Raw genomic sequence first — 25664 nt, forward strand, 5'->3', positions numbered from 1 at the left:
ACACCTGATACCTCAATGAACGTGCTAACTTAGCATTCGTAGACTTTATTTCGTTACAGTAAGGTACGTTTTAGTGACTATTCCTATCACAATTTTCAGATCGTCCGAAACTCCGAGAATCGTCGCCGGAAGTGAAGAAGAAGAAGGGAGAGTTCGCCGGCAGCTCCAGCGAGTCCAGCGGCGCTAAAGAGTGGCCGCCGAAGAATAAGTAAGTTACATTTTTTTATATTTATTTATATCACAAAACATAATACGAACTTAAAACTAAGATACCTCACAGAAACTTATAAATAAATAAATACATATCTGAGGACATCTTACACAGATCAACCTAGCCCCAAACTAAGCAAAGCTTGTACTATGGGTGCTAGGCGACGATATACATACTTATACATATAGATAAATACATACTTAAATACATAGAAAACACCAGGGATGTAACGGATGTGGTTTTATCGGAACCGAAAACGGAAACAGATGTTTTCAATTTAGTTTAACGGAACCGAAAACGGAAACGGAACCGAAAACGGTAACGGAACCGAAAACGGAACCGGAACCAGAATCGGAGCCTGACTTTTTAACGATGTAGTCGTTTTCCCCTTTCTAGAATAAACCTTCAGACAAAGTTTACACTTAGCCGTGTCCCCACTAACTTCATCAAAATAGTTCCAAATTGAACTTGATTTCGGCTTCATTCGGCTTTTTTATACACACTAACATTCACCACACACACTACACACAGTCAGTAGTCAGTACACAACAGAACACAACCGATTTTAATTTTAAATAAAACAAAGTATACAAACAAACAACAAATTAGCGTAGCACGTGGCAAGCGGGGTGATGAGCGAATGACTGGTATGAACCTGTTTGTTTTTGATGTACGCCGCCGCCGCGCGAAGCATTGACATCCGTTATAACTTCCGTTTCAAACATAACGGAACCGGAACAGAAACGGATGTGTAATACCAAACGGAAGTTCCGCCTTAACGGAAACGGAACCGGAGCTCCGTAACATCCCTGGAAAACACCCATGACTCATCTCGTAAAGTAGAACCTCGGTTATCCGAATTTATGAACATTTCGATTTTACCATGGGAATTTCCCTTTAACTTGTTCCAGATCAAAATCCAAATCGCGATCCAGACGCGAGAAACGCGAGAAGCGTGAGAAGCGCGACAAATCCCGTCCGTCGAAACCGAAGAAACCGCGAGGCCTACAGCAGTACGACGCCGACGGCAACGTCATCCGGCCTCGCGTCACTTACGGAGGCCTCAGCGACTCCCCTAATGATTGGTCGCCGAAACACAGGACGAGACAGAAGAAGATTAATTATACGGAGACGCCTAACACTGAATCTGAAGATGTAAGTACTTAAATAGACCATAACTAGGTTAAGAAACATTCGGCCTCGAGTTACTTGTGGAGGCCTGAGCGACTCGGCCGACGACTGGTCGCCTATACACACGACGAGACAGAAGAAGATTGATTATACGGAGATGCCTAACGCGTGAGTACAAAGTTGTTGTCATAATCATAAGACACCCCAGAGGTCTCATAGTGTCCTATTTAGTCGACTTCACTGCCGCAAAGACACTTGTTTGAAGTAAGGAATACAGATTTGTAGACCCTGAAGGCTAGTTGCGAAGAAATTGTTTTCAACTTCAAATTTAATACAGTAGGCGCTCGGTAATCCGGCGCTCGTCAATCTGGCAGTTAACATCTTAGATGGCGCGCTCTATAATCCGGCAGCTTACACAGCCAAACGCCGGATTACAGAGCGGTTGCATTGTTCGATAGTGCAATAAATTCACATCCACTATTCCGACAGTTCCGACAATCCGGCAAAAGGGAAAAAAATTGGGTGCCAGATTACCTAGCCCCTACTGTATATCATTGTAGAATTATTTATTTAAAATTCCAAATGGCCTATTTACTTAACAAACGAATTTTCCGTTGAACAGGAAATGCATAAAGGCAGCGGCAAGCACATGCCGGACAGCTCGGACGAGTTCAAGGTGACCTCCTCCGACGCCGACTCCGACTCCGACCGGCCCGACCCCAACCAGAAGACCCTCAGTGACCTCATCAAGACGGCCGTGGTGCCGCTTGAGAAGCTCCCCGATGACGTCACCAAGGCGAAGGAGGAGGAGCTGCAAGCGCATCTTAGTAAGTTATGTGTGTACGCCTTTTAACACTTTAACTAGCACTAGCGTATCTTTTAAGTAATTCTCTACCGCTTACCACTTTAACTACCACTAGCAACAGTAGCAACGCACTTACAACCCCTCCGATGTTGCGGGTGTCCATGGGTGGCGGTTATCGCTTACTCATACTCATTTATTCATAATATTCTTAAAATATTACATGTCAACATCATAAAATAAAATACATGTTATCATCACATTATTGAGAATAATAAAAAATGTATGTCTAGAATTAAAATTACAATAATCATTATGTTCATTAAATTAAAAATAGAATTTAAATAATATGTCAAGATTAAAATAGGTATCATGTCATGTTAGTAGGTACACAGTTATAGTTAGGTAATAATTAATTAGTTATTGCATTTTTCAATGTCAAATAATTGCATTATAGTATCTATCTAAGTTCTATCAATAAGCCATTTTTTAAGTTTGTTAATAAACATATTAGTACTATCTAACATTTTGATGTCATTGGGCAGTGCATTATAAATCTTTGGACCTAACACATGCATGGTCTTTGAGGACTTGCTTAGTCTGTGGGGTGCTGGTAGCAGTCGTTCCTTGCTACCTTAACGGGTGCGTGTGAGTTTGTTGGTAACAAAAGTGTGTTTGTGTGTGTGTACGTGTTTAGCTATGTTGAATATAAACTGTGAGGGTAATGTGAGTATCTTCATGTCTGCGAATAGATGTTTTGCTGACGTACCTGGTGAGGCTCTGGCTATTATCCTTAGGGCACGTTTCTGAAGTCAGGTGATCCGTCTGCTCCTATATCATTAAAAAAAGAGTTTAGATATAGGTGGTAGGTCGCAGTGTGATGCGCGCTTGGAATCGGACGCGCTTCACTGCATAATATCGAATAAAATATTTATTCGCGATCGGCGTGACTTAGGTCGCTGCCCCGTACTTTTCGCGATGAGTTCGCAACAACTCATAGCGAATGAATTACTGGCGTTTGTACAGAACGCCGTAGACACCATGGATGAAGTCAGCATCAGGCAGATCTGCAAATCAAGTTTCAGTGAAGACGACATTTGCAGTGGCAAGGCGCTGCTCTTCCAGACGCTCGGCAAAACTGACCAGATGCCATCCCGTCGGAGGGATGGCGGCGTGAAGAGTCTCCAGGACATAATAAAACTGTTCAAGGAGACCGATCCAGACGACGTGCCTGCCTTCGTTGCGAAGCGGCTAGACCGGTTACCGCCGGTTACCTTTGATCACGTCGACGTCACCAGGCTGCTGAAGGACATAACATTCCTGAAGACGAGTCTGGCAGAAGTACAGGCTAAGTTAGAGGTATCTAATAATACCATCAGTGAGCTACGTTCCGAATTGACGTTATTACGTAGCGCACATTCGGAATGTAGGTCAGATACCTCTAACATATCCGTGTGTCACGTTGCGCAGAATGTGTCCATCGGCGGTTTTAAACCCGCGAATTTGGATGCGTCGGCAATTGCTGAGCAGGCGACCGCCGACCCGCGCCCCGCCGCCCGCCCGTCTACGTCACCGGAGACGCGCACGTCACGCGAGAGTACGTTAACCCCGAAACGTTCCTACGCTAGTACTGCCGCTAAGCCGCCTGCTGTGTCCAAGCCTAAGCAGCGGCCGAAGAAAGGGGTGCAGAGCCTTCGTGATCCTGTTCACAAGGACCAATCACAGCCGACTCTAAGGGAGTCGCGATGTGACGAGGACGGTTTCAAGAAGGTGGAGAAGAGAAGAAAACCGGCTCGTCAGAATCAGTGTGGTACCGCACCGACTGGACCGAACCATTTGCTGCGTCCTGCAACACCGTCGACGCTGCTGTATGTGTCCCGTCTACATTACCTTACGAAGGTCGATGACATCGTAAAGTATGTGAAAACGAAGACCGGATTCATCCTGAGGGTCGCGAAGTTGGAATCTCGACACAATGCGAATTTTAATTCGTTTGTGGTGAGCGTTCCGACTGACCATCTAGCGACCTTCACCAAAGAGGAGTTTTGGCCGAAGGGTGTCAAGTTTCGGCGGTTCCGCGGCCGGCTCCCTGACACTGCGGGGTTGCGTAATGCATCGCAGCCATAATGTGATATGTAGTGTTTAGTTTTTTAAAGTTTAGTTATAAAATATATTTTTATATAATATGTATGCTAGTTTTAAGGTATTTATGTATGGGCCATTAGTTGCCTGAAATAAAGATTTTCATTCATTTCATTCATTTTCATTCATTTCATTCATTCATAGGTGTCAGCATACCGGAGAAGGTATCGTCTTGGGTCGTCCCATTCGTTTTTCGTCAAGTTCTTAAATTAGTCCTATTCTGCTTTCGTCTCTCATTCTACATTGAAAGGCACCGATGATTGTGACGATTGTAGAATGAGTGACGAAACCAGAATAGGACTAATTTAAGAACTTGGCAAAAAACGAATGGGACGACCCAAGACGATACCATGATAACATTGATAACAAAAACAAGATCGTAAATGAACGAATGAACTTAATTGAATGACATTTTTGGCCAATACTATTTATAATTCCAAATCTTGTGGATTTCTTCATTACCAATCGGGAATATTAGGCAAAGCTCTGCGTAGGTGGCACCAATAGCACATACAGTAAACAAACCTCAATGACACATCATGCGTCACTATGTCAATCACATGGCCCATGGCACTATGGCATATTCGATCGATAGAGAGGCAGATAAAGAAATTTCGATTTTCGCGTTTCGCGGTAGGCCAGGTGGCAAACAAACCGCCTTGGTGCATCAATGTCATAGGGAAAACTTGTCAAAAAACTGTTTAAGGCCTAGTATAGTATGTATAAGTTACTCTATGGTTTACTAAACAAATTAGTGCTGCACTCTGGCGGCAGAACATTGCAGTAATACTCCATACTCCCTATTGCACCTAGTTATGGTATTATGTTGTAGTGTTGCACATTTAACACATTGCATAGTAGTAAATAATGTTAATTAAGTATAAAAGTGCCCCTGTGGTCTATTTGCTGAATAAATGTTTGATATATTTTAGACGGTAACGGGGATTGTTTTGGACCGGTCCTTGTTTGACCCTTGTTTTACTTAGTCATGTAATTCTGTTATTTTTGTCACTGAACAATGCTATAGTATTATAATTTATCATGAAATTTAAGTATGTAGCAATGTAATAGGTGATCTATGTATTATTGTTGTAAGGTCCATCATACGTTTTTTTTTCTGTTTTTTAATTTGAATCTTGTAATTTAGTATGAATTTCGTTTGTTTGAAAAAGTGATAAAACAAAAGAAATGTTACATTATATTTTGGTGTATGAAAGGTTCTAATTAGATTGAAAAGGAGTGTACATTGTACATTGGGTTTTAAGGATTTTATTTGATTATTATAATAATATAGAGTTCCTTGTATAAAGTAATTAATAATAATCGATTATAGACTTCCTACAAACTGCCATGCATAGTTGGCAGACAACCCTCACTCTGAAACAAGAAGGAAAAACATTGATTACTGAACCTGTTAGTATTAAGAGAGGTATTTTTCAAGGAGACGCTCTTAGCCCGTTATGGTTTTGCATGGCATTAAACCCTCTATCCGAACTCCTTGACAGGACTGATGCAGGCTTTAAACTTAAACAAGACAATTCACACTACAGGTTGACTCACCTTATGTATGTTGACGATATAAAACTTTTCGCGGATAATGTGACAGAACTGTTTCGGCTCGCAGACATAACGCAAGAGTTTTCCACAGATATAGGTATGCAGTTTGGCGTAGATAAGTGCAAAATACACTCATTTCATAGAGGACAAATTCAAAATAACACTTACACCTTAGACACTGGAGAGCGTGTTGACTATATGACTGAACAAGACACATATAAGTATTTAGGGTTTCAACAGTCCAGACAGATACATCAAAAGCAGACGAAGCTCGAACTTAGGAGAAAATTTAGACATAGACTTGGCATCATCCTCAAATCACACCTAAACTCACGAAATACAGTTAAAGCTATAAATACTTTTGCAATTCCGGTCTTAACGTATTCCTTCGGCATCATAAACTGGTCACAGTCCGACTTAAAGAAACTCCAGCGCACAATAAACACAACGTCAACAAAATACAGGAAACACTACCCAAAATCCTGCACGCAAAGATTATCTCTACAGCGGCGAGAGGGAGGGAAAGGCTTAATAGATTTAACTAACTTACATAATAAGCAAATAACCACCCTCAGGCACTATTTCCACACCAAAGCCGAGCAGTCAACACTACACTCCTACACAGTAAAAATAGATGACCGCTACACCCCCCTTAATCTACGCGATAAAAATATCCAACGTAATGAACAAATTGTAACCTCACAACAAAAATCTTCGGAATGGGCCCAGAAATCGCTTCACGGAAGACACCACGCTGATCTTGCTCAAACGTTTGTAGATAGGGATCTATCAAATACTTGGCTGAAGAAGGGTGAACTCTTCCCCGAAACCGAAGCTTTTATGTTGGCAATACAGGATCAAGTTATAGCCACCCGCAACTACAGGAAACATATCACTAAAGACTTAGACCGACCGACTGACTCATGTAGACATTGCAATAGTGCCCCCGAAACCATCCAACACATAACAGGTGCATGTAAAGCCATAGTACAAACAGACTACAAACACCGTCATGATCAGGTAGCCTCTATAGTCCATCAATATCTAGCCCATAAATACAAATTTATTGAAGTACAAAAACCATATTATAAATATACTCCATCCACGGTGCACGAAAACCGGCAATACAAACTGTACTGGGATAGGACAATAATAACAGATAAAACAATTCATTTTAATAGACCTGACATTACATTTTTTGACAAAGATAATAAGACCATTTACATAATAGATATAGCGATTCCAAATACACACAATCTGCAGTCAACGGCCAACTTAGAGGATATAACCAACGGAGACGCCATGTCTAAAATTTTCGGTACAAAATAGTCTGCCGTTTTTTGCGGGGGAGGGGCACATCAAATGTATAGGTACGTCATGTCAGATAAACGTCAGTCCATACATATGGTTGACATGTGGTTGACCATTGGCCGCCTTTTTTCGACAGAGGGGAACGCCTGTTAATGGCGGCTCCATTGTTAATTACTCCGAGACGGCCAATGAAAAATTAACAAAATATAAGGACTTGGCAATAGAGCTCAGACGTCAATGGCATGCAAATACAGTTCATATAGTACCAATCATAATTTCCACAACTGGAGTAGTCCCCAAAACCTTAAACAATAGCCTAAAAACGCTACAGATCCCCTCTTACTTCATATACACAATACAAAAAGCCACAATCTTAAATACATGCCGGTTAACTAGGAAGTTTTTAACCTCATCGACCATAAATGATACTCTGTAATACTTAGAAATGTTTTATTATGCTTGGCCATGGCCCGCATAATAAACAAACAACCCTTGAAAAAGGAGATATATAAAATATCAACCATAAATAATAATAATAATAAATATTATAGGGACATTCTTACACAAATTGACTAAGTCCCACGGTAAGCTTAAGAAAGCTTGTGTTGTGGGTACTCAGACAACGATATATATAATATATAAATACTTAAATACATAGAAACAACCATGACTCAGGAACAAATATCTGTATCATCATACAAATAAATGCCCTTACCAGGATTCGAACCCGGGACCATCGGCTTCATAGGCAGGGTCACTACCCACTAGGCCAGACCGGTCGTAATTGATGCTTGACTTTATAGACATCGATTTGGAAGTTTTAATTGATTGATAGAAAATATTTTATGATTTCAATTATAATTGTAACCTTTACCTTACCGTGGTGGACACACAAATAATTAATAATTTGTATATTTATAATATGTGAAATATTTGACTTAACAATAACAATAAATAATTAAAATTGACATTATACCTGAAATAAATACTTATAAATAGATGTTAACTTATTTTGTTGTAATGGACATGAAATAAAAGGCTTTTTTATTTTATTTATTATAATAATAATTATTGTATTTTACGTGTTTGATTGTCCGTTGTGTTATTGCAGACGCTCAAGCGGCCGCGACGGATCCGAGGCCGCTGCGAGGCAAGGGCAGCCGCGGCGGCCGGGGAAGCAGGTACATTATTATTACTTCTATTTTTTTATGCATTTGTTTCGTCGTATCGTATTTGGACATACGTCGGTAGCGTCCAAAGTAGAATTTCAAATTGAATCTAGTCATTTCGGAGATTGATAAATGTGACTAAAAAATTTAGACGTTTTAAATTTGTAATTGAATTATAATCGTCATCGCCGATCCAATCTCATGTCCGGCCGTCCAACGCTTAGAACGCTTCAGAATCGCAAAAAGTGTAACATATGGCATACTTGCAAGACTGAAACCGCAAGAAATTAATCGTAGGGCGTTTTATTAGTCATGCTTGTTATGACAAAAAAGCTGCACTTTTGGAGGAAAGCAAGCCGCTTTGCACGATGATAGTGGAGGCCCATTTGAACAATTTTTTTCGATGAACCCGTAATTTCGTCCCTTAGGAGCCGAGGTGAAGCGAGGTCTATAAAAACAGAAAAAAAATCTACAAGTTTCACAGATCATCCGATTTCGTTAAATTTGGTGTCAATTGAAAGAAAATTACATTTTTTATCATAAAAAAAAATAAAAACAAAATATGTTTAAAGAAAAATAGTGTGAAAAGATTGAATACCTATTTTTTCCTTTTACGGTATATTTGTGCAAATAGTGTCTTCCACATGGAATAATGTTTAGAAAAAAGTACTATACCATAAAATTAAACACATTTTTCATCATATACTGAAAACCGCATCAAAATCGGTTAAGCAGATTATGAGATCCATGTTTCAGAAGTTGACTTGGTTTTATTTATTTATTGTATAGACCAAGAAGCATGTAAATCATAGTAAATTTAAGTATTTTGTGGGTATTTACTTTATCTATTTTAAAAATATGTGTATATATTCACAAAAAACCGGCCAAGTGCGAGTCGGACTCGCGTACGAAAGGTTACGTACCATTGCGCAAAAAACGGCAAAAGATTTACGATTGTTGTATGGGAGCCCCACTTAAATATTTATTATATTCTGTTTTTAGTATTTGTTGTTATAGCGGCAACAAAAATACATCATCTGTGAAAATTTCAACTGTATAGCTATCACGGTTCATGAGATACAGCCTGGTGTGTACCAGTTCTGTCCGTTTGGACAGACGGACGGACAGACGGACAGACAGACCGCGGAGTCTTAGTAATAGGGTCCCGTTTTGACCCTTTGGGTACGGAACCCTAAAAACGAGTCACATCTTTGCAAATCATAATAGGAGAGAAGTAGCGGAGAAGGTCTATTCGCCTTCATTCGTACTTGGCTCACATGGTACGCTGCACGCAACGTATGTTTGTGAAGTACAGCTTGAGTTGAGGGAAGGTTAGTTACAAGTTTGTTCTTTACTGTAGAAAACGTTCTGTGTTCTGCATATGCATCATACAATTTAATATAATGGTTTTTAGGGGACCAAATAAGCTTATAAATTCAGGAGGTACTTCAGGATTCTACTGGACGCTGGACATCCGACATAATATATGTGTGTTGGAGTCTCAGGGCCTAAATAGGGCTGACGGAAAAAGGCCAGATGGTTTGACACTGCTTCCGTGAGCGCGAAAACACAGCCTCATTTGGGATGCGACGTGTGTAAGCACACTTGCCCCTTCACACCTCAGGCCACAGGGCGCGTCGGAGCAGCCACCGAAAATGCAGCAAAACTTAAACGAGCGAAATATTCCAATTTGGAGCCTGCCTACGAATTTGTACATAGGTACCAGTAGCCGTAGAGACAAGCGGCTCTTAGTGTGCTGAGGCAAAAAAAACTATCAATAAGTTAGGCCAATGATGCCTACGTGAAAAAAGGGGCGACCCCAGTTCCGGCGCATATTTAGTGGAAGACACATCGTTAGACACACAGTGAAGCAACGCGAGCAGCGTTATAGGCACAAGCTCATCGGAACCATCTACCGCAAAAGTACTGCGAGTTTCCGGCCCTAATTCTGCATCCAAAAAGGAGTTAAACAGGATGATTGACCCACTATCTCCAAAGCTGTTTACCTCTTGCCTACAGGAAATCGTCCAGAAGCTGGTGGCTAAATGGGAAACAATGGGCATTGACGTCGGCGAAATAAGGCTGACAAACCTGCATTTTTCCGACGACATAGTTTTCCCACACTGCACCTCATTTACAGAAAATGTTAGAAGACCTTAGACTAGCAAGTCTTGAAGTCGGATCCGAAATGAACAGGACAAAAACCCAGTTAATGGTCAATGGAGTGAAACGTAGGGTCACGGTAGATGGGCAGGATATACAATTTCGTTGACGAATACACCTGCATGGGCCAGATAGCATCCTTCGATAATAGGCAGTCCAAGGAAATCGATCGACGCATCGAAAACGCCTGGAAGAGCTTCTGGTCCATCTTCCACTGGCATCAAAACACAAACACTTCAACATGTTATACTAACAACCTACAGCGCATAAACTTGGTCATTCACAGAAAAAGCTCATAAGTCCCGACCCAAGAATATGACTGTACTAAAAATCGCCATGTAAATAAAACTTAGCCAAATTCTAAAACTTGAATCTCATAAACGGCTTAACCGATTTTGATGCGGTTTTCAATGTACGATAAGAAATATGTTTGTTTTTATCATTTAGTGCTTTTTGTAGACTTTTTTCTATATGGGACACACTATTATACTACTAAAAAATAGGTTTTCAATTGTTTTTACATTTGTTTGTTTTAATTTTTTTTACGACAAGAAAGTCATTTTCTTACAATTGACACCAAATTTAACGAAATCGGAGGATCCGTAAAACTTGTAGATTTTTCTTCTGTTTATAACAGCCCTCGCTTCACCTCGGCTCCTAAGGTACGAAATTACCGGTTCTTCGAAAAAAATCGTTTCATTGAGCCTCCACTATCATCGTGCAAAGCGGCTTGCTTTCCTCTTAAAATGCAGCTTTCGGGCAAAAAAGCTTCATAACCAGTAAGACTATACTAAGTTTAAATAGTAGATTGTACAACAAGGGCATAAAGTGACCCATTTTTACCCGAGGCAATTTTTAGACATTTATGCCCTTGTTGTACACTCTGTCTCTGCTTTTCACTTCGATTGCGAGGAAAATATACAAAAAATCAAATATTTTAGGTTATTTTAACGTATTTATTGAAGACTAAAGAAAATTGTTCTTGGGCCGGTCGGAGGCGCGGGGCACGCCGATCGGGAGAGCGGCGCGCCGGCAGGGCTGGCAGTTTGTATGGCAGAATTTGGACTTTATTGCTAAGTCAATAAGGGTCGTAATAGATGATTTTACTTTATGCTCTAGAGCATAAAATGCAATTTTATGTCGTCTACACACGACATAAAGGTGCACTTTTTGAGCATGAGAAGTGAAAATAATGTTACTCGTTGCAGGGGCCCTCGGGGGCGCGGGCGGGGCGGCGGGGGCGGCGCCAGCGCGGACGACGCGCTCGCCAAGCTCGTCGGCGTCAAGATCAAAGGTTCACATTCCCACCGCCTGCACATACTCACAACCACACCAGAACCTTACAAACGTACCGACACTCACATATACCCATATTGTAAGGGCTCATTTGGACGTTGCGAGAACTCGCATGCGAGTTTCATTACGTTACTGTTTTTGATCGGTCAGTTGGATTGGACGTAACCGACAGTCCGCAAACTAAAATCGCATGCGAGTTCGCGCGCCGTCTAAATCAGCCCTAAATGTCCGCATTGGAACAACGACGAATACGTTTAGCAAAGGTCTATGGTGTATTCCTATTTGTCCCTGCCGGGCACAGATGGGAATAGGCGCTTCATATAGATCGTTCCCGGTCACATGGGATGTTAACGAATCTGAATATATCAGATATATCGTAATAACACCGGCCTATTTAAAAATGAACTTCCCATAAACATAACTGTAAAGAAATACTCGTGCATCCAATTCCGTGTCGAGAACACTAACAAAATTCCATATCAATCGAACTCTTTGCTAAAATATAAATATCTCAACACTACCAACAAAATCAAAAATACACAGTTACACACTACATTCACATTCATGAATGTCATTCATTTACAGGTGTAGTCCATAATTATTTTCCATCCAATTTTCACGAAACTGGTCTTGCTATTTCAGTCCGTCTCGGTACAAAAAGTACTGAGAATGACTGAAGCGGCATGACAAATACGAACATTTCGGAGAAAATACGATGGAATACAATTACACACTACATCTGTAACTTGTTTTCCAACCTAACATCTAACATATATACCCTTATTTTTGTTTACAGACCTCAGCCAAGAACCCATCAAACCCAACCAGGTAAGAGTTAATCATATCATATAAATATTTCGCCAGCAATAGTTATAAAATCCTCAATAAATACGTAGAATTAAAATTTGATGCCTCACATTTCCCTAACTGATTTTTTTAAATTTAAGATTGAAAGGGAAAAGAAACGTCAAGAACGCGAAGCCAAACTAGCAGAGAAAGAAGCCAAGCGCATGGAGAGAATACAAAAGAAGGAAGAGAAGGAGAAACTAAAAGAACTAAAGGCGAAAGAGCGAGAGGAAAAGAAACTAGCGAAGATAGCGCTGCAGGAGAGCAAGCGGGTGAAAAAGGTATTGATTACCTTAAATTAATTATAAATTGAAATAGATGTCATATAAGTACCATCACCCACAATGTTAACTGTGCAGCATTGGACCTTATGCCTTTTGTAATAAGGTCCCCCGATGGACAGTTAACCCTTTATAAGGCACAAGGGTGTCAGAAATTATGCAAAATTGAACCCTATGACATTGAAACAAAGTTCAAAATCAAGTGGGAAATATATTCCCTCCGCCTTATAAAGGCTTAAAAGTGTTGCTGTTTGTACTATAGAAATAGTAACCAAACCAGTGCGGGGATTCAAACCGGCGTCTTCAGGTTTCCACTATTTTCATTTAGTACCCCGAAAACCTTGAAAATGACACCCATGACGAATCTTTGGTTATTGCACCGTGGATAGAGAATAGATCCACAACAATTTGTAAAAACATGAATTGATGGCACCCTATTAAATTTGGAAGTCTTATCTAAATCGTAAAATCATAAATCATTTATTTTTTCGTGATAAACTTATGTGTATTATTTTTTAATTTAGTGTGTATTTTTTTATAAGTATAAACTGCGAGATCTAATATCACTCGATAGGTAATGAAAAGATTACCTTTTTCTGACTCTTCACTTTTCGTAGGAGAAGCCTGAATACCCAATATCCGGCCCAGTGGGTTACAACGTTAGACCAGACATGCGGATGATGTACCCGGGCATGAAGCATCCGGATTACCCAGGTCCCGGTCCGAGTCCGGGTTCCGACCAGCCGCAGAGGTTCCCTACACAGCCCAGGTTACAGGTAATGTGGACATTCATTTATACTTTTTTGTGCAAGAGAAGCACTTAACTTGCTTGGAACGTAATTCGTAATTTTTGTTTTTAATAATTAAATTGTATAATTACCATTGTAAAAATCTAATAAGCCGGGTATTCATTAGGTATTAGGTATTTATAAACAGTGTTGCACGATGTTTCATCATCTATGTAAACATGTTCATAAACAAGGATGATGAAATATTTTTGCATAAACATGTTGCTGTGCTCCCCACTCTAGGTGGAGAGCAAGACGAAACATTCAGTTTATAAACATATGTCATCGAGTGTGGACGTGTTTAGAAACATGGAAATAGTGTGGTCCAACACACAGAGCATACTGCCTCCTCAGGCGACATCCTAGCAACAACAACTAGTGTGGACTGCTAAGTTTCAGAAACAGTGTTTACGGTAAACTTGTTGCTAAACATGATGATCAAATTCATAAACAGTTTATTAACAAATGTTGCCTAATGAATACCCGGCTTTAGCATCATTTAAATGAATGAACATTATCTTATTTGTCATTTTGCGGTTTTTCTCTATGCAGGTGCGGGCGGAGCTGCGCGGCGTGCCGGTGGCGGGCCCGCTGGCCGCCGACAACCTCCGGGAAGGTAGGCAACCACATACATCGACTATAGTCTGTCTACTGACAAACACCTGACCTTTGACCGCTATATGCAGAAAATAATGACAGCTCTGAAGGCTACATTATGTGTATTGTTTAATTACTTTTAAAATTAATTCATACCAGCTCTTACCGGCTAATTTGTTTAGTTAAATTGCTATTCCTATTGCACCTCCTTAAGGCTCATTTAGACGGTGCGAGAACTCGTATGCGAGTTTCATTACATTGCCGTGTTTGATTGGTCGGCTAAATGTATGTAACAACAATAGTCTGCAATGTAACTAAAATCGCATACGAGTTCGCGCGCCGTCTAAAATGAGCCCTTAGATGATGAATACAGGATTCATATTAAAATTGAGTCTCAGTTAAAGTAGTAAATTTTCTTTTAATTAAAAACATCAAAATTGTTTGACAGGCACACTATCCGTAGCGGGCTCCCCGCAGCCTTTCAAGCCGGTCAGCGAAGAGCCCAGCGTCATCACGCGCATGCCGCACATGCTCAACCAATACAGGTACCTAGAAATGTACAAACAATTATACATATAACCCTTTGACCGCCGAAGGCGCGCGCGGCCACAGCCCATTATCAACCTTCGTGCATTACGACAAGGTACACGATGACGCGCCGCACACGATAGGCGTCGCGTTCAAAGGGATATAATATATAAAATGTAAACAGTTTGAAAGTAGGCTTTTCGTATTTTTTAACCGAGCAACCTTATTAATTTTCATGAAAGTATGAAAGGTTGTCTTCAAAAATGTTTTGTAATTTGTCAGGGGTCCGATGATGTACCCGGGCGGCGGGTCGCCGTACGGTCCGCGACCGCAGAACATGATGTACGTGCCGCACCCCGGCCTGCCGCCGCGGCAGTACCCGCCGCACTACTACCGCCTGCCGCCCTACCGCCTGCCCGACGCGCAGCAACCCAACCACGCCGTCTCACACCTGGCTCTAGGACCCAGGCTGCTGGGGACCCCCGGGGCGTCGCACCACGGGCCCCACGGGCCGCCCGGTGGTCCGCCTGGTGGCTCGCCCTACAGATCGCCCGGACCTCACGGTCCACCCGGGTCGACCTATGGACCACCGGGCCCTCACGGTCCACCTGGATCGACCCATGGGCTACCGGGCCCTCACGGGTCGCCGGGATCGTCCCATGGACCTCACGGCCCCCCCGGGTCGACCCACGGCCCGCCGGGATCATCCCAAGGATCTCACGGGCCCCCGGGCTCGTCACACGGGCCGCCAAGAAATTCTCACGGACCCCCCGGGACCTCTCACGGGCCGCCCGGCGCCCACGGCCCGCCCGGATCTCACGGCCCCCCGGGCTCGTCCCACGGACCCCCCGGACTTCCCCATGGGCCCCCCGGACCTCCCCACCGGCCCCCCGGACCTCACCACGGGACCCCCGGACCTCACCACGGGACCCCCGGACTGCACCACGGGACCCCCGGACCTCACCACGGGACCCCCGGACCTCCCCACGGGCCTCCCGGACCTCCCCACGGACCCCCGGGACCTCACGGCCCGCCCGGGTCCTCACACCGACCGCCGGGACCGCACGGGCCCCCTCCCTCATCCCACGGACCCCCTCATGGGCCACCGAATTCATCGCACGCACCTCCGGGCCCGCCGGGCTCGTCCCACGGGCCCCCGGGGACCCGCGGCCTACCCGGGCCCTCCCTCGGCCCCCCCGCGCCGCACGGCCCCCTGCACGGGCCGCACCCGAGTGCGCTACACGGGCTCCTGCGCGCCGGCCCGCCCGTGCAGCTGCAGGCCCCGCGCGGCCCGGTGAGGCCCGCCGGCCCGCCCGGCCCGCCCGGGCCGCCCGGCCACCCGGGCCCGCCCGGCCACCCGGGCACGCCGTCCCCCGGCCCCCCGAGCTCCGCATCTCCCGTCTCGCTCCCGCCCGGGCCGTCCGGACCCGGCTCCGACTTGACGCCGCCGCCCGCCAAGGAGCCCCCCATCAAGATCAAAGCCGAGGTGAAGACCGAGCCCGAGTACCACTCGCCGGTGCAGTCTCCGCCGCGCGTCTCCCCCGAGCCGCCGCGCCACCCCAAAATCAAGGTCACCGACAACAAGGAGCGGCGCCCGCGCTACCCGCTCGGCCCGTACGCGCCGCAGTACGGCCCCTACGGCCCGTACGCGCCGCCCGCCGAGCAGCCGCTGCTCCTCCGCGGCCCCTCGCCGCTGCAGCGCATGCATCAAAACCTTCACCAGTTTTTACCTGAGAAACCTGAGCCGGCGCGATCGCCGCGGGCCGAGGCGCCGCAATACCTCCCGATGCTGCGGCCGGGCGCTCCGCCCTACAACATTCCGTTAATGAGGGCGCCCGGGCCGGCCGCGCCGTACTACCCGGGGCCGGACATGCGGCAGGAGAAGCCTCCGCCCACCCCACCCCCGGACAAACCGTCACCGGCCTCAGTCCCCGCGCCGCCCCCGCCGGCCCCCGTGCCCGTGTCTCCGCCCGCGCGGGCCCCGGAGCCGGGGGCCATCTCCCCGGCGCGCATGGAGGAGGCCCCGGAGCCCCCCAAGGGCCCCGACTTCGTGAAGACCGAGCCCCCGTCCGAGCCGCAGGGCAGCGTGTTCGGCGGCCTCGTCAGCTACTTCTCGAGCCAGCGCGAGGACGAGCTCGACGCGTAGCGACCTGTACATACTCTATAGTGATCTATTTATATATCGATTCGATATTACGTTTGCGTAATTAGCAGATTAAGTTGAGGACTTTTTGGTCTCGAATAAAATGTATTATTTCCGGTTATGTTTAAGTGAGATTTATTTATACAGAGTCGATAAGTACTTACATGTATCTCTAAATACGAATTTTATTAAAGAATCAAATCGATTATTTCTTTTTGCAAAATAAATGTTTTCTCCTACAATGTGCCTCGTTATTTATAATGCAATTAAACATCCTTATCCCATGCTTATCCCGCATTTGTCTCATTTAAGGCCGATAGAGACGGACTGCAACTTTTATGGGAAACAAACCCTACGATCGCCCCATGATCGATTAGACAAAACTCTTCGAGTCCAACGATGTTTGAAGTAATGAAATCTACCCTAAAAAAAGAACGGAACAGCCATCCACCGTGTGAATCGCAAAATTACCTTTCAGAGTCACTGCCCCAAGAAAAATCAAAAATCGGGTTATTCCCACGATAGTAAAAGTAGTAACAGACTATCGCACCGGACCGCGACCTTGGTGCGGTGCGGCGCATTTATCGATAGTATGTAAGCTTCCATCGCACATAATGGGGTTGGCAACTGTCAAATGTTTGCATAGATGGCGCCATCATAGCTTGCCCCTTTTTCTATGAGATTCATGAAGTTATAAGATGGAGTGAACTGTCACTTGTTTTGCCATACTAAATTTAACCTTATCACCGAGCCAGAAAGACGTTCTTACCAGACTAGAGAAAACGATCCACTTGAGATAGCAAAGGTGGGCCGCGGTGTCTCACTCGCACATGTTGCCATTGTTAAAAATATACCATTGTGGTAGTATTTATCAACCGACGAAAAAAAAAACGGAGGAGGTTCTCAAGTCGACGCGTATATATTTTTTTTTTTTTTTATGTATGACCACGCATAACTTTTTACAGAGATGTTCGATTTTGATAATTATTTTTTTATTGGAAAGGGTATACCCCGAAGTTGGTCCCATATAAATTTGGAAAAAAAATCCAACCTTAAGGGTAGGAAAATAGGGGATGATTGATTTTTTCACTCACTGATTGTAACGTATGACCACGCATAACCTTTTACAGAGTAGTCGTAATAATAATAAAAAATTGGAAAAATCCTACCCTAAGGGTGGGACAATAGGGGTAATTTATTTATATTACAGAACAAAATAATAGTTAAAGTAGGATTATTAATATAACAGTTAATAGCTAAAGCAAGGTAGGTAGCTATTTTAAAAGTAATCAAAAACCTGTGACACAAACCAATATAATAGTTGTCTGCCCAACATATAAACTAGGAAAACCAATATACAATAGCAAGATAGAACAATTTAATTCAATGTTATTGAACGATGTACAACTTCACGAGAGACATTACTCCTATGACACAAACTTGGACTTGTCATTTGATATGTTTTTACCATCAGGACAGCTAAGTAAACGCGGCATAGCAAATATAATTCATCATCTAAGCAACTTTATTAGCTGGCAAGCAAAAACGGAAGAACATACCAAGACAAGACAACGTAAAAAAGTTACGCAGAGAAAAATCTACGACTATTTCTCAGCAAAAACATCATCGAATAATAAGTTTTTTCGATCTAAAGAAGAATAGTTCATGTAAGCTTAGGATTATGCACCAAAATATTGCTAGCATTCTCTCAAAGAAAAATGTTTTAGAGGTAGCTTTAAATGAATTGACTGAAAAGGATAACAATCCACACGTTTTATGTTTGACAGAGACATTCATTCAAAGAGGAAATGAGAGCAATTGTAAATTACAAAACTTTCAACTTGCCGCATCTAATTCCCGTGTAGGTGAAAAAAGAGGTGGTGTATGTATTATGGTAAGGCAAGGTATTGTATACAATGAGCTAGAATGTGTAAAGGAGCTTGCAGTAGAGAAACTTTTTGAATGCTGTGGTATAATTATTCCCAAAAATGATCTTGTAGTCGTTTGTCTTTACAGAACACCAAATTCTCTACCGAATTACTTCATCAATAAATTAGATCTTCTGTTACATAAACTTCATCAAAAATATAATCAAATTGTCGTAGCCGGTGACTTTAACATCAACACACTAGTATTAAATAAAACCAGCAGAGAATTAATAGACATTGCAAATAATTATAATTTAAAATTACACATTAATAAACCCACTAGAGACAAAACTTGCATTGACCATATTTTAAGTAATATACAAAATGCATCAGCAGACGTGTTGCCTCTTGGTCTTTCTGACCATGATACCGCTCAGATGCTAACCATTAATACAAACAGCGAATTATTCGACAATATAGAATACTATAAGCTGAAACGAGACTACTGCCCAGATAATATAATAAAGTTTCAAGAATGCTTATCTAAACTCTCCTTTTCAGAAGTATATATGGAAGCAGATTTCAACAGAGCATTCAATAAATTTCATGAAATATTTTTACTCTTTTATAATCTTTGTTTTCCGTTTCAACGCCTAAAAGTCACGTGTGGACTTCTTAAGAAACCAAGATGGATAACAAATGGTATCAAAATAAGTTGTAAAACTAAAAGGTCACTTAGGTACCAATATTATAAAGAGGGAAAAACTGAGCAAAAGAAAAGTGAATATTACACATACACAAAACTACTGAAGAAATGTATAAATAAGGCGCAAAAAAATAGTAACAGTAAGTACATATCTAATAGTAAAAATAAATGTAAAGCCTCGTGGGATATAATAAAAAGAGAAACGGAAAACAAAAACATTCAACAGTATATAGAAAAAATATGTCTAAACGATAAAGAAATTATAGAACCTCAAGAAATAGCATCTTGCTTTAATAACTATTTTATTGGATTATCGGACGTTAAAGATAAAAAACTAGATAGCCAAAGGAATAGAGAGTCTCCTATAAATTCAAATTATAACCATAATAGTATGTTTTTAATTCCATATACAGAAAAAGAAATAATGAGTATCATTACTTCATTAAATAATTCGCATGCGGTAGGATTTGACGGTATTTGTACAAACGTCATTAAGCAATGTAAATCTCAACTTAGTGCAATTATCACACATCTAGTTAATTTTTCATTCGAAAGCGGCACATTTCCAGAATTACTCAAATTGTCAATAGTAAAGCCCCTGTTTAAAAGAAAAGAAAAAAAGGATATGGGAAACTACCGGCCCATTACTCTAATTCCAATATTAGCAAAAATTTTTGAAAAGTGCATGCACAAAAGATTAAGTAGCTTCTTCGAAAAATTTGACATAATAAAACTAGAGCAAAATGGCTTTCAAAAACATAAATCAACGACACTTACTGGTTTCAACCTAATTCACCACATCGTCAAATGCTTAGACGAAAAACAACATGCTACAGCTATTTTTCTAGATATGTCAAAAGCTTTTGACTTTGTAGACCATTCGTTACTTTTAGACAAACTAGAAAATTATGGTATAAGAGGTATTGCACTCAACTGGTTAAGAACCTACTTAAAAAATCGGAAACAGTGTGTAGAAATTGTAAAACTCAACGATTTTAATGTAGAAACCGGCTTCAGATCGGAGCTAAAATGTAACGATTTTGGTGTACCGCAAGGTAGTGTACTTGGACCTTTATTATTTATCGCCTATATAAACGAATTACCAGATATAATTCCATATAAATCTGTTATGTTTGCTGATGACGTATCCTTTATTGTTACATCAAAAAAGAATGAAAATATTGAAGAACATGAATGTAAAGTTAATGAGACCTTAAGTAATGTTATAAAATGGCTGGAAATACATAATTTGCAAATTAATATTAGTAAAACCAATTATATACAATTTAACTCCAAAGTTGGCGAAGATGTTAAGATAAATATACATTACGGAAATGAGATAATTCAAGAAATGGAAAGTGTAAGTTTTTTAGGAATAATTTTAGATAAACATTTGGATTGGCAAGCACAAATAGGAAATATCCGTTGTAAACTAAATAGATTTGTATATGTACTACGTAAGTTAAGACGCTCATCAGGCCTACATACAGCGTTAGCCGCGTATCATGGATATATTAGTTCAGTGTTAAGATATGGGCTTATTTTGTGGGGAAATTGCACGAATTTTAATATTCCATTCGTAGCACAGAAAAAATGTGTACGTGCTATTTGTAATATAGCCCCATTCAAGACATGCAAACCATCCTTCAAAAAACTTGGAATCTTACCGCTGCCATGTTTATACATTTTGGAAATCTGCATGTTTGTAAAAAAGCATATGTATTTATTTACAACAGCTGAAAGCGCCTCTACTAGAATTCAACGGGATCCTGGAAGGCTGGTTCATAACTGTGTTCCCAGGACAGCACTATATTCTAATCACTGTTTTGTTATGTGCATGAAACTTTTTAACAAGCTACCAAAAACGTTAAGAGAACTACCTGTACATAAATTTAGAAATAAATTGATGAAGCTATTGACTGATAAAAGCTATTACAGTGTAAAAGATTTCCTCTCTGAAGATATACAGCCAGATTTGTAGTAGTTTTAAGATTTTTGCATGCTAGTACAATCTGTATAGTACAAATAGCAGAATAAGCAACCAATTGTCACTTACCACCTAAGACACTATTGTACCTACTTATTCTTTGCAAATAAATACTTATACTTATACTTAAATTAAGCATGTAATAATTTGTTTGTATAAATTATAGCCACAGAAAATTATAAAATAAAAACTTTTTAACAAAAAAAATAACCGCCGAAAAAAAACTAAAAGGAAATAAAAAAACCGGCACTAACACGAAACGAGTCCACCAACAAAAACAATAGCACACTGAAAAGAAAAAAATAATTATTTTGTCTTCAATAACGCAAGTGAATACCTATGAACTATACATACTTCTGAAATCAATCACACAAATCTGCGTATTTATATATTTACAATCTGTTATTTTTAGAGTCGGTGCCAGCCTCAAACAAACTTGAGCACCTTAGTGAAGCACCTGCACCGACTCCAAAAATAACAGATTGTAAATATATAAATAGTGTGATTGATTTCAGAAGTATGTATATACATAGTTCATAGGTATTCACTTGCGTTATTGAAGACAAAATAATTATTTTTTTCTTTTCAGTGTGCTATTGTTTTTGTTGGTGGACTCGTTTCGTGTTATATCAATATATAGATGGTCAAGCAGATCTTGTCAGTAGAAAAAGGCGGCAAATTTGAAAAATGTAGGCGCGCAGGGATATCGTCTCATAGAAAATTTGAAATTCGCGCCTTTTTCTACTGACAAGATTTGCTTGACCGTCTATACTTCTGAAATTAAATACCTTCTTATATTATTTAAGTGCTATATTCAGAGTAAGGTTCTGATATCCTTTAAGAAATTTGAAAATAAGTATGATTTCAATATTATTAACTGATTTAACCAAGCATGTGCACAACAAAAAAAAACATTAATTTTGTTATGGTAGACATTGTAGTAACTTTGAATATTAATTGGTATCCCTGACGGGATGACATGTTATCAAAACACGTGAATGCAAAATTTCTTAAAAATGGTGAATAAATGTTGCGTTAAAGGTTGTAGGAGTGAAAGAATTTCTAATTGTGCAATATTGTTTCACAAGGAAGCCACAATTATTACATTTTGCGATAAAAATACAAGTCAACATTGTCAAACTCATTAGGGTGACCATGATTTCGGCACGATGAGAATCAGTGTTACACAATTCTTATTACGCACTTAAAAGTAAGTTTATATAAATAGGTATGTATTTATTTCGGCATGTTTAAATTGGTGGAATAAGAGCCTATAAGAATAAATAATTGCCAAAATTGAAATCCAAAGTCCTTAAACATTACAGACCCATTTATACATTGTTATAATAATAAAAACACATTGATAATAAAAGAAAAATAGAACTTTATCGTAATTTACTGACTTTTGGGACGATACCAGAAACGTTGCTGGGACTTTACCCTCTTTGGAAAATTTACTGGGAACGGCATATCACTAGTTTCTTTACATTTCACGACTCTTCTCTTTTCGCACAGATGGCCTACCACCGTGAACATCGAGGTCCGCAAATTGCGAGCACCTTTCTCTTTTACTCCTATATTGGAGTAATTACAGTGACAGAGAAAGATGCTCGCAATTTGCAAACTTCGCTGTCTATGCTCCAGTGACAAGCGTCTTAGTTAAAAACTATAGCAAACGGGCGTAGTGGACCCACGCGACCCTGAGGCAGTGGCGGATTTGCCCTAAGGCCGAGTAGGCCCGGGCCTAGTGCGGCCAGATATTTTAGGCGGCAGTCTATATGATGGGTGCTGAGAAAGGGGTGGCTAGTGCTTGCTATGTAGGGCCTGAGGCCTAAGGCGGCAAAGACTGTAAAGCTCTCAGGTCAGTGGGGGTGTCCTGAGAGCCTACCCCGAGCCGCTTTCGACGTGTTGCCTCTTTGTCGCATTTTCGTACGTAAGTGTGACAGAGGGGCGACACGTCGAACGTGGTTCGCGGTAGACCCTCTGGTTCTGTCAGCATATCTGTCTCTCTATCTCTCTCACTCATACCTGTGTTCTTGACAGACGTTACGGCAGACCACCTTCCTGAGGATCGACCAAGTTCGTGGTCCAGCATCTACGCCTATTAGTAACAGAGGGGCTACCGCGAAACCCGAAATTCGCAAATTGCGGGGATCTTTCTCTTTTACTCCAATGAAGGCGTAATTAGAGTGACAGAGAAAAATGCCCGCAATTTGCGAACTTTGATTTTTGCGGTTATAGCCTAGCTTTTAGAACAACTAAATTAAGTACCTAAGGTTTGGTGAATCGTTTTACAGAAGAGAAAAAAATATATCCATCCCTTTTCAGTCCACAATACTAGTACAGCGAAAAGACAGTATGATTCTCTATAACTATGCACGAATAAGAAAATATCCCGGCCAAACTATATATTCAATGTTATCCTAATATCCCAGATACATATGACGTATGGTCACCCTAATTAGAAAGAGATGCAACGGCCCACCTTGACTTCTCATGTGGACACACTTTTTGGCTAATGTACACTATCCGGTTTACTCTCTAGGTCCGTGATGAGATTTGGCTTAAAAGGCTGGCATCCAGTGTATTAAAAAAACAAAAATTTGACACAATTATAGGGATTGACAGGGCCATAGACTTATAATATATAGAGACGGTGTCTCAGCGAGCTGTCACTGTTGCCACTTTTGTTTAGTGTACGATTAACAATGAGGCCCACCTTGCTGTAGCCATGTCGATAAAGTCATATCGATAAACTATCGACATTTCTTGCAATTTTAATTTTACTTCGAAGGCTTAATGATACCTAAAATGACCAAAAACGCTTTTATTCTTTATTGTGGTTATCAGATCACAATTTTATAGTCACGCCCCAGCAGGGAACCAAGGGAAAGTTCAGATATTTAATTAAAATACATAAATACCTCCTAAAATAGGTGTTCTGCAATAATTGAATTATATTATTATATTATAATATATTCATTATCCATTAGCATTTCAATTACTTATGTTTATGTTTAACGAAGATATTGAAGCTTCAATTAATCGCTATTTCGTTCCGCTGTGTAGCGTTTATCGATATATAACATGATTAAAATCGACTGTTGACATCCCTAAAAGAGCACACATATACGCTTTTACGCACACATACACAGCCTGGGCGCATCAAGAAAGGCAACACTTGATTTGAAGTCCACCTTGTCAACAGTATGGTTGTCCTTTTTTGACAAACGGCATTTTTAAAAGAGCGAGGAGAGAGAAATGATACTAGTTGCTGCGCCGTGAAAGAGAACAGAAAACGTTGGGCCCTTGGACAGGGCAAGCTATGATGGCGCCATCTGCTAAAAACTTCTACCGGCCAACCCCATTATTATTAATAGCGGTGCGGTGGGCATGCACGTCGCACCAACTGACAGGTAATAATAATACTGGTGCGCTCCGCACCAATTTCCCTAGTGTGTAAGCTGCATCGCACCGTTTGACAGCTGTCATTTTCAAATTATGACAGTGGAATAATAATACTGGTGCGCTCCGTACCAATTTCCCTAGTGTGTAAGCTCCATCGCACCGATTGACAACTGTCATTTTCAAATTATGACAGTGGACGGCAATGTAGCCAGTCGATGAAATAACAAAAATGCGGAAGCAGTGCTACTTGTCCAGTCGCACGGCTCATATATGAGCCGCAACGCTTATGGTGACGTCACATCGTGGGAATGGACAAGTAAAGACACCGATTTTTTAAGATTTTCATGGAAAAAGGTGCATTATACTACATCACGCCCTCCATCTACCTCTAAAAAAGCGGAACTACATTAATTTAAATTGAATCTTAAAGGATTCCATTGCAAAAATTCGTTGAAAAACACGGAAATATGGGACACTTGGCAACACTGGCGCACGTGTGTGGCAGTCTGTAACTGCGATCATATATAACCGATCATGTATAGCATTTCGCTGGTCTGTAAGCTAGGATCGCACCGTTTTGACGGTTCGGTGCGATAGTGTGGAAGCCCACGCCAGTACGAGCTATTCCTAGAACTGCATCAAGGTCGCGGTCCGGTGCGATAGTCTGTTACTACTTTAAAGTTAATCAAGAAGTGGGGTGCATGAAAGGAGCCTCCCCGCACGACGCACT

The 25664-nt window shown here is 41.4% G+C and overlaps 1 protein-coding gene across 2 annotated transcripts in view; it reads left to right on the forward strand.

The window, feature by feature from the left end:
- LOC134794251 (remodeling and spacing factor 1-like) overlaps nt 1-17207 on the forward strand; it is a 35151-nt gene extending 17944 nt beyond the window's left edge. Inside the window, exons 16-26 of one of the 2 annotated variants that reach the window (XM_063766012.1) lie at nt 100-208; nt 1123-1366; nt 1965-2178; nt 8266-8335; nt 11695-11780; nt 12579-12610; nt 12730-12909; nt 13527-13685; nt 14250-14313; nt 14743-14839; nt 15105-17207. In XM_063766012.1, coding sequence (XP_063622082.1) covers nt 100-208; nt 1123-1366; nt 1965-2178; nt 8266-8335; nt 11695-11780; nt 12579-12610; nt 12730-12909; nt 13527-13685; nt 14250-14313; nt 14743-14839; nt 15105-16968 — 3119 coding nt within the window. In that variant the 3' untranslated portion in view covers nt 16969-17207. The remainder of the gene's footprint in view (nt 1-99; nt 209-1122; nt 1367-1964; nt 2179-8265; nt 8336-11694; nt 11781-12578; nt 12611-12729; nt 12910-13526; nt 13686-14249; nt 14314-14742; nt 14840-15104) is intronic. The other variant, XM_063766020.1, reaches the window with a different exon arrangement.
- The last annotated feature ends 8457 nt before the right edge of the window (nt 17208-25664 follow it).

Source organism: Cydia splendana, chromosome 1 (assembly GCF_910591565.1).
Source record: "Cydia splendana chromosome 1, ilCydSple1.2, whole genome shotgun sequence".
Taxonomy (NCBI): domain Eukaryota; kingdom Metazoa; phylum Arthropoda; class Insecta; order Lepidoptera; family Tortricidae; genus Cydia; species Cydia splendana.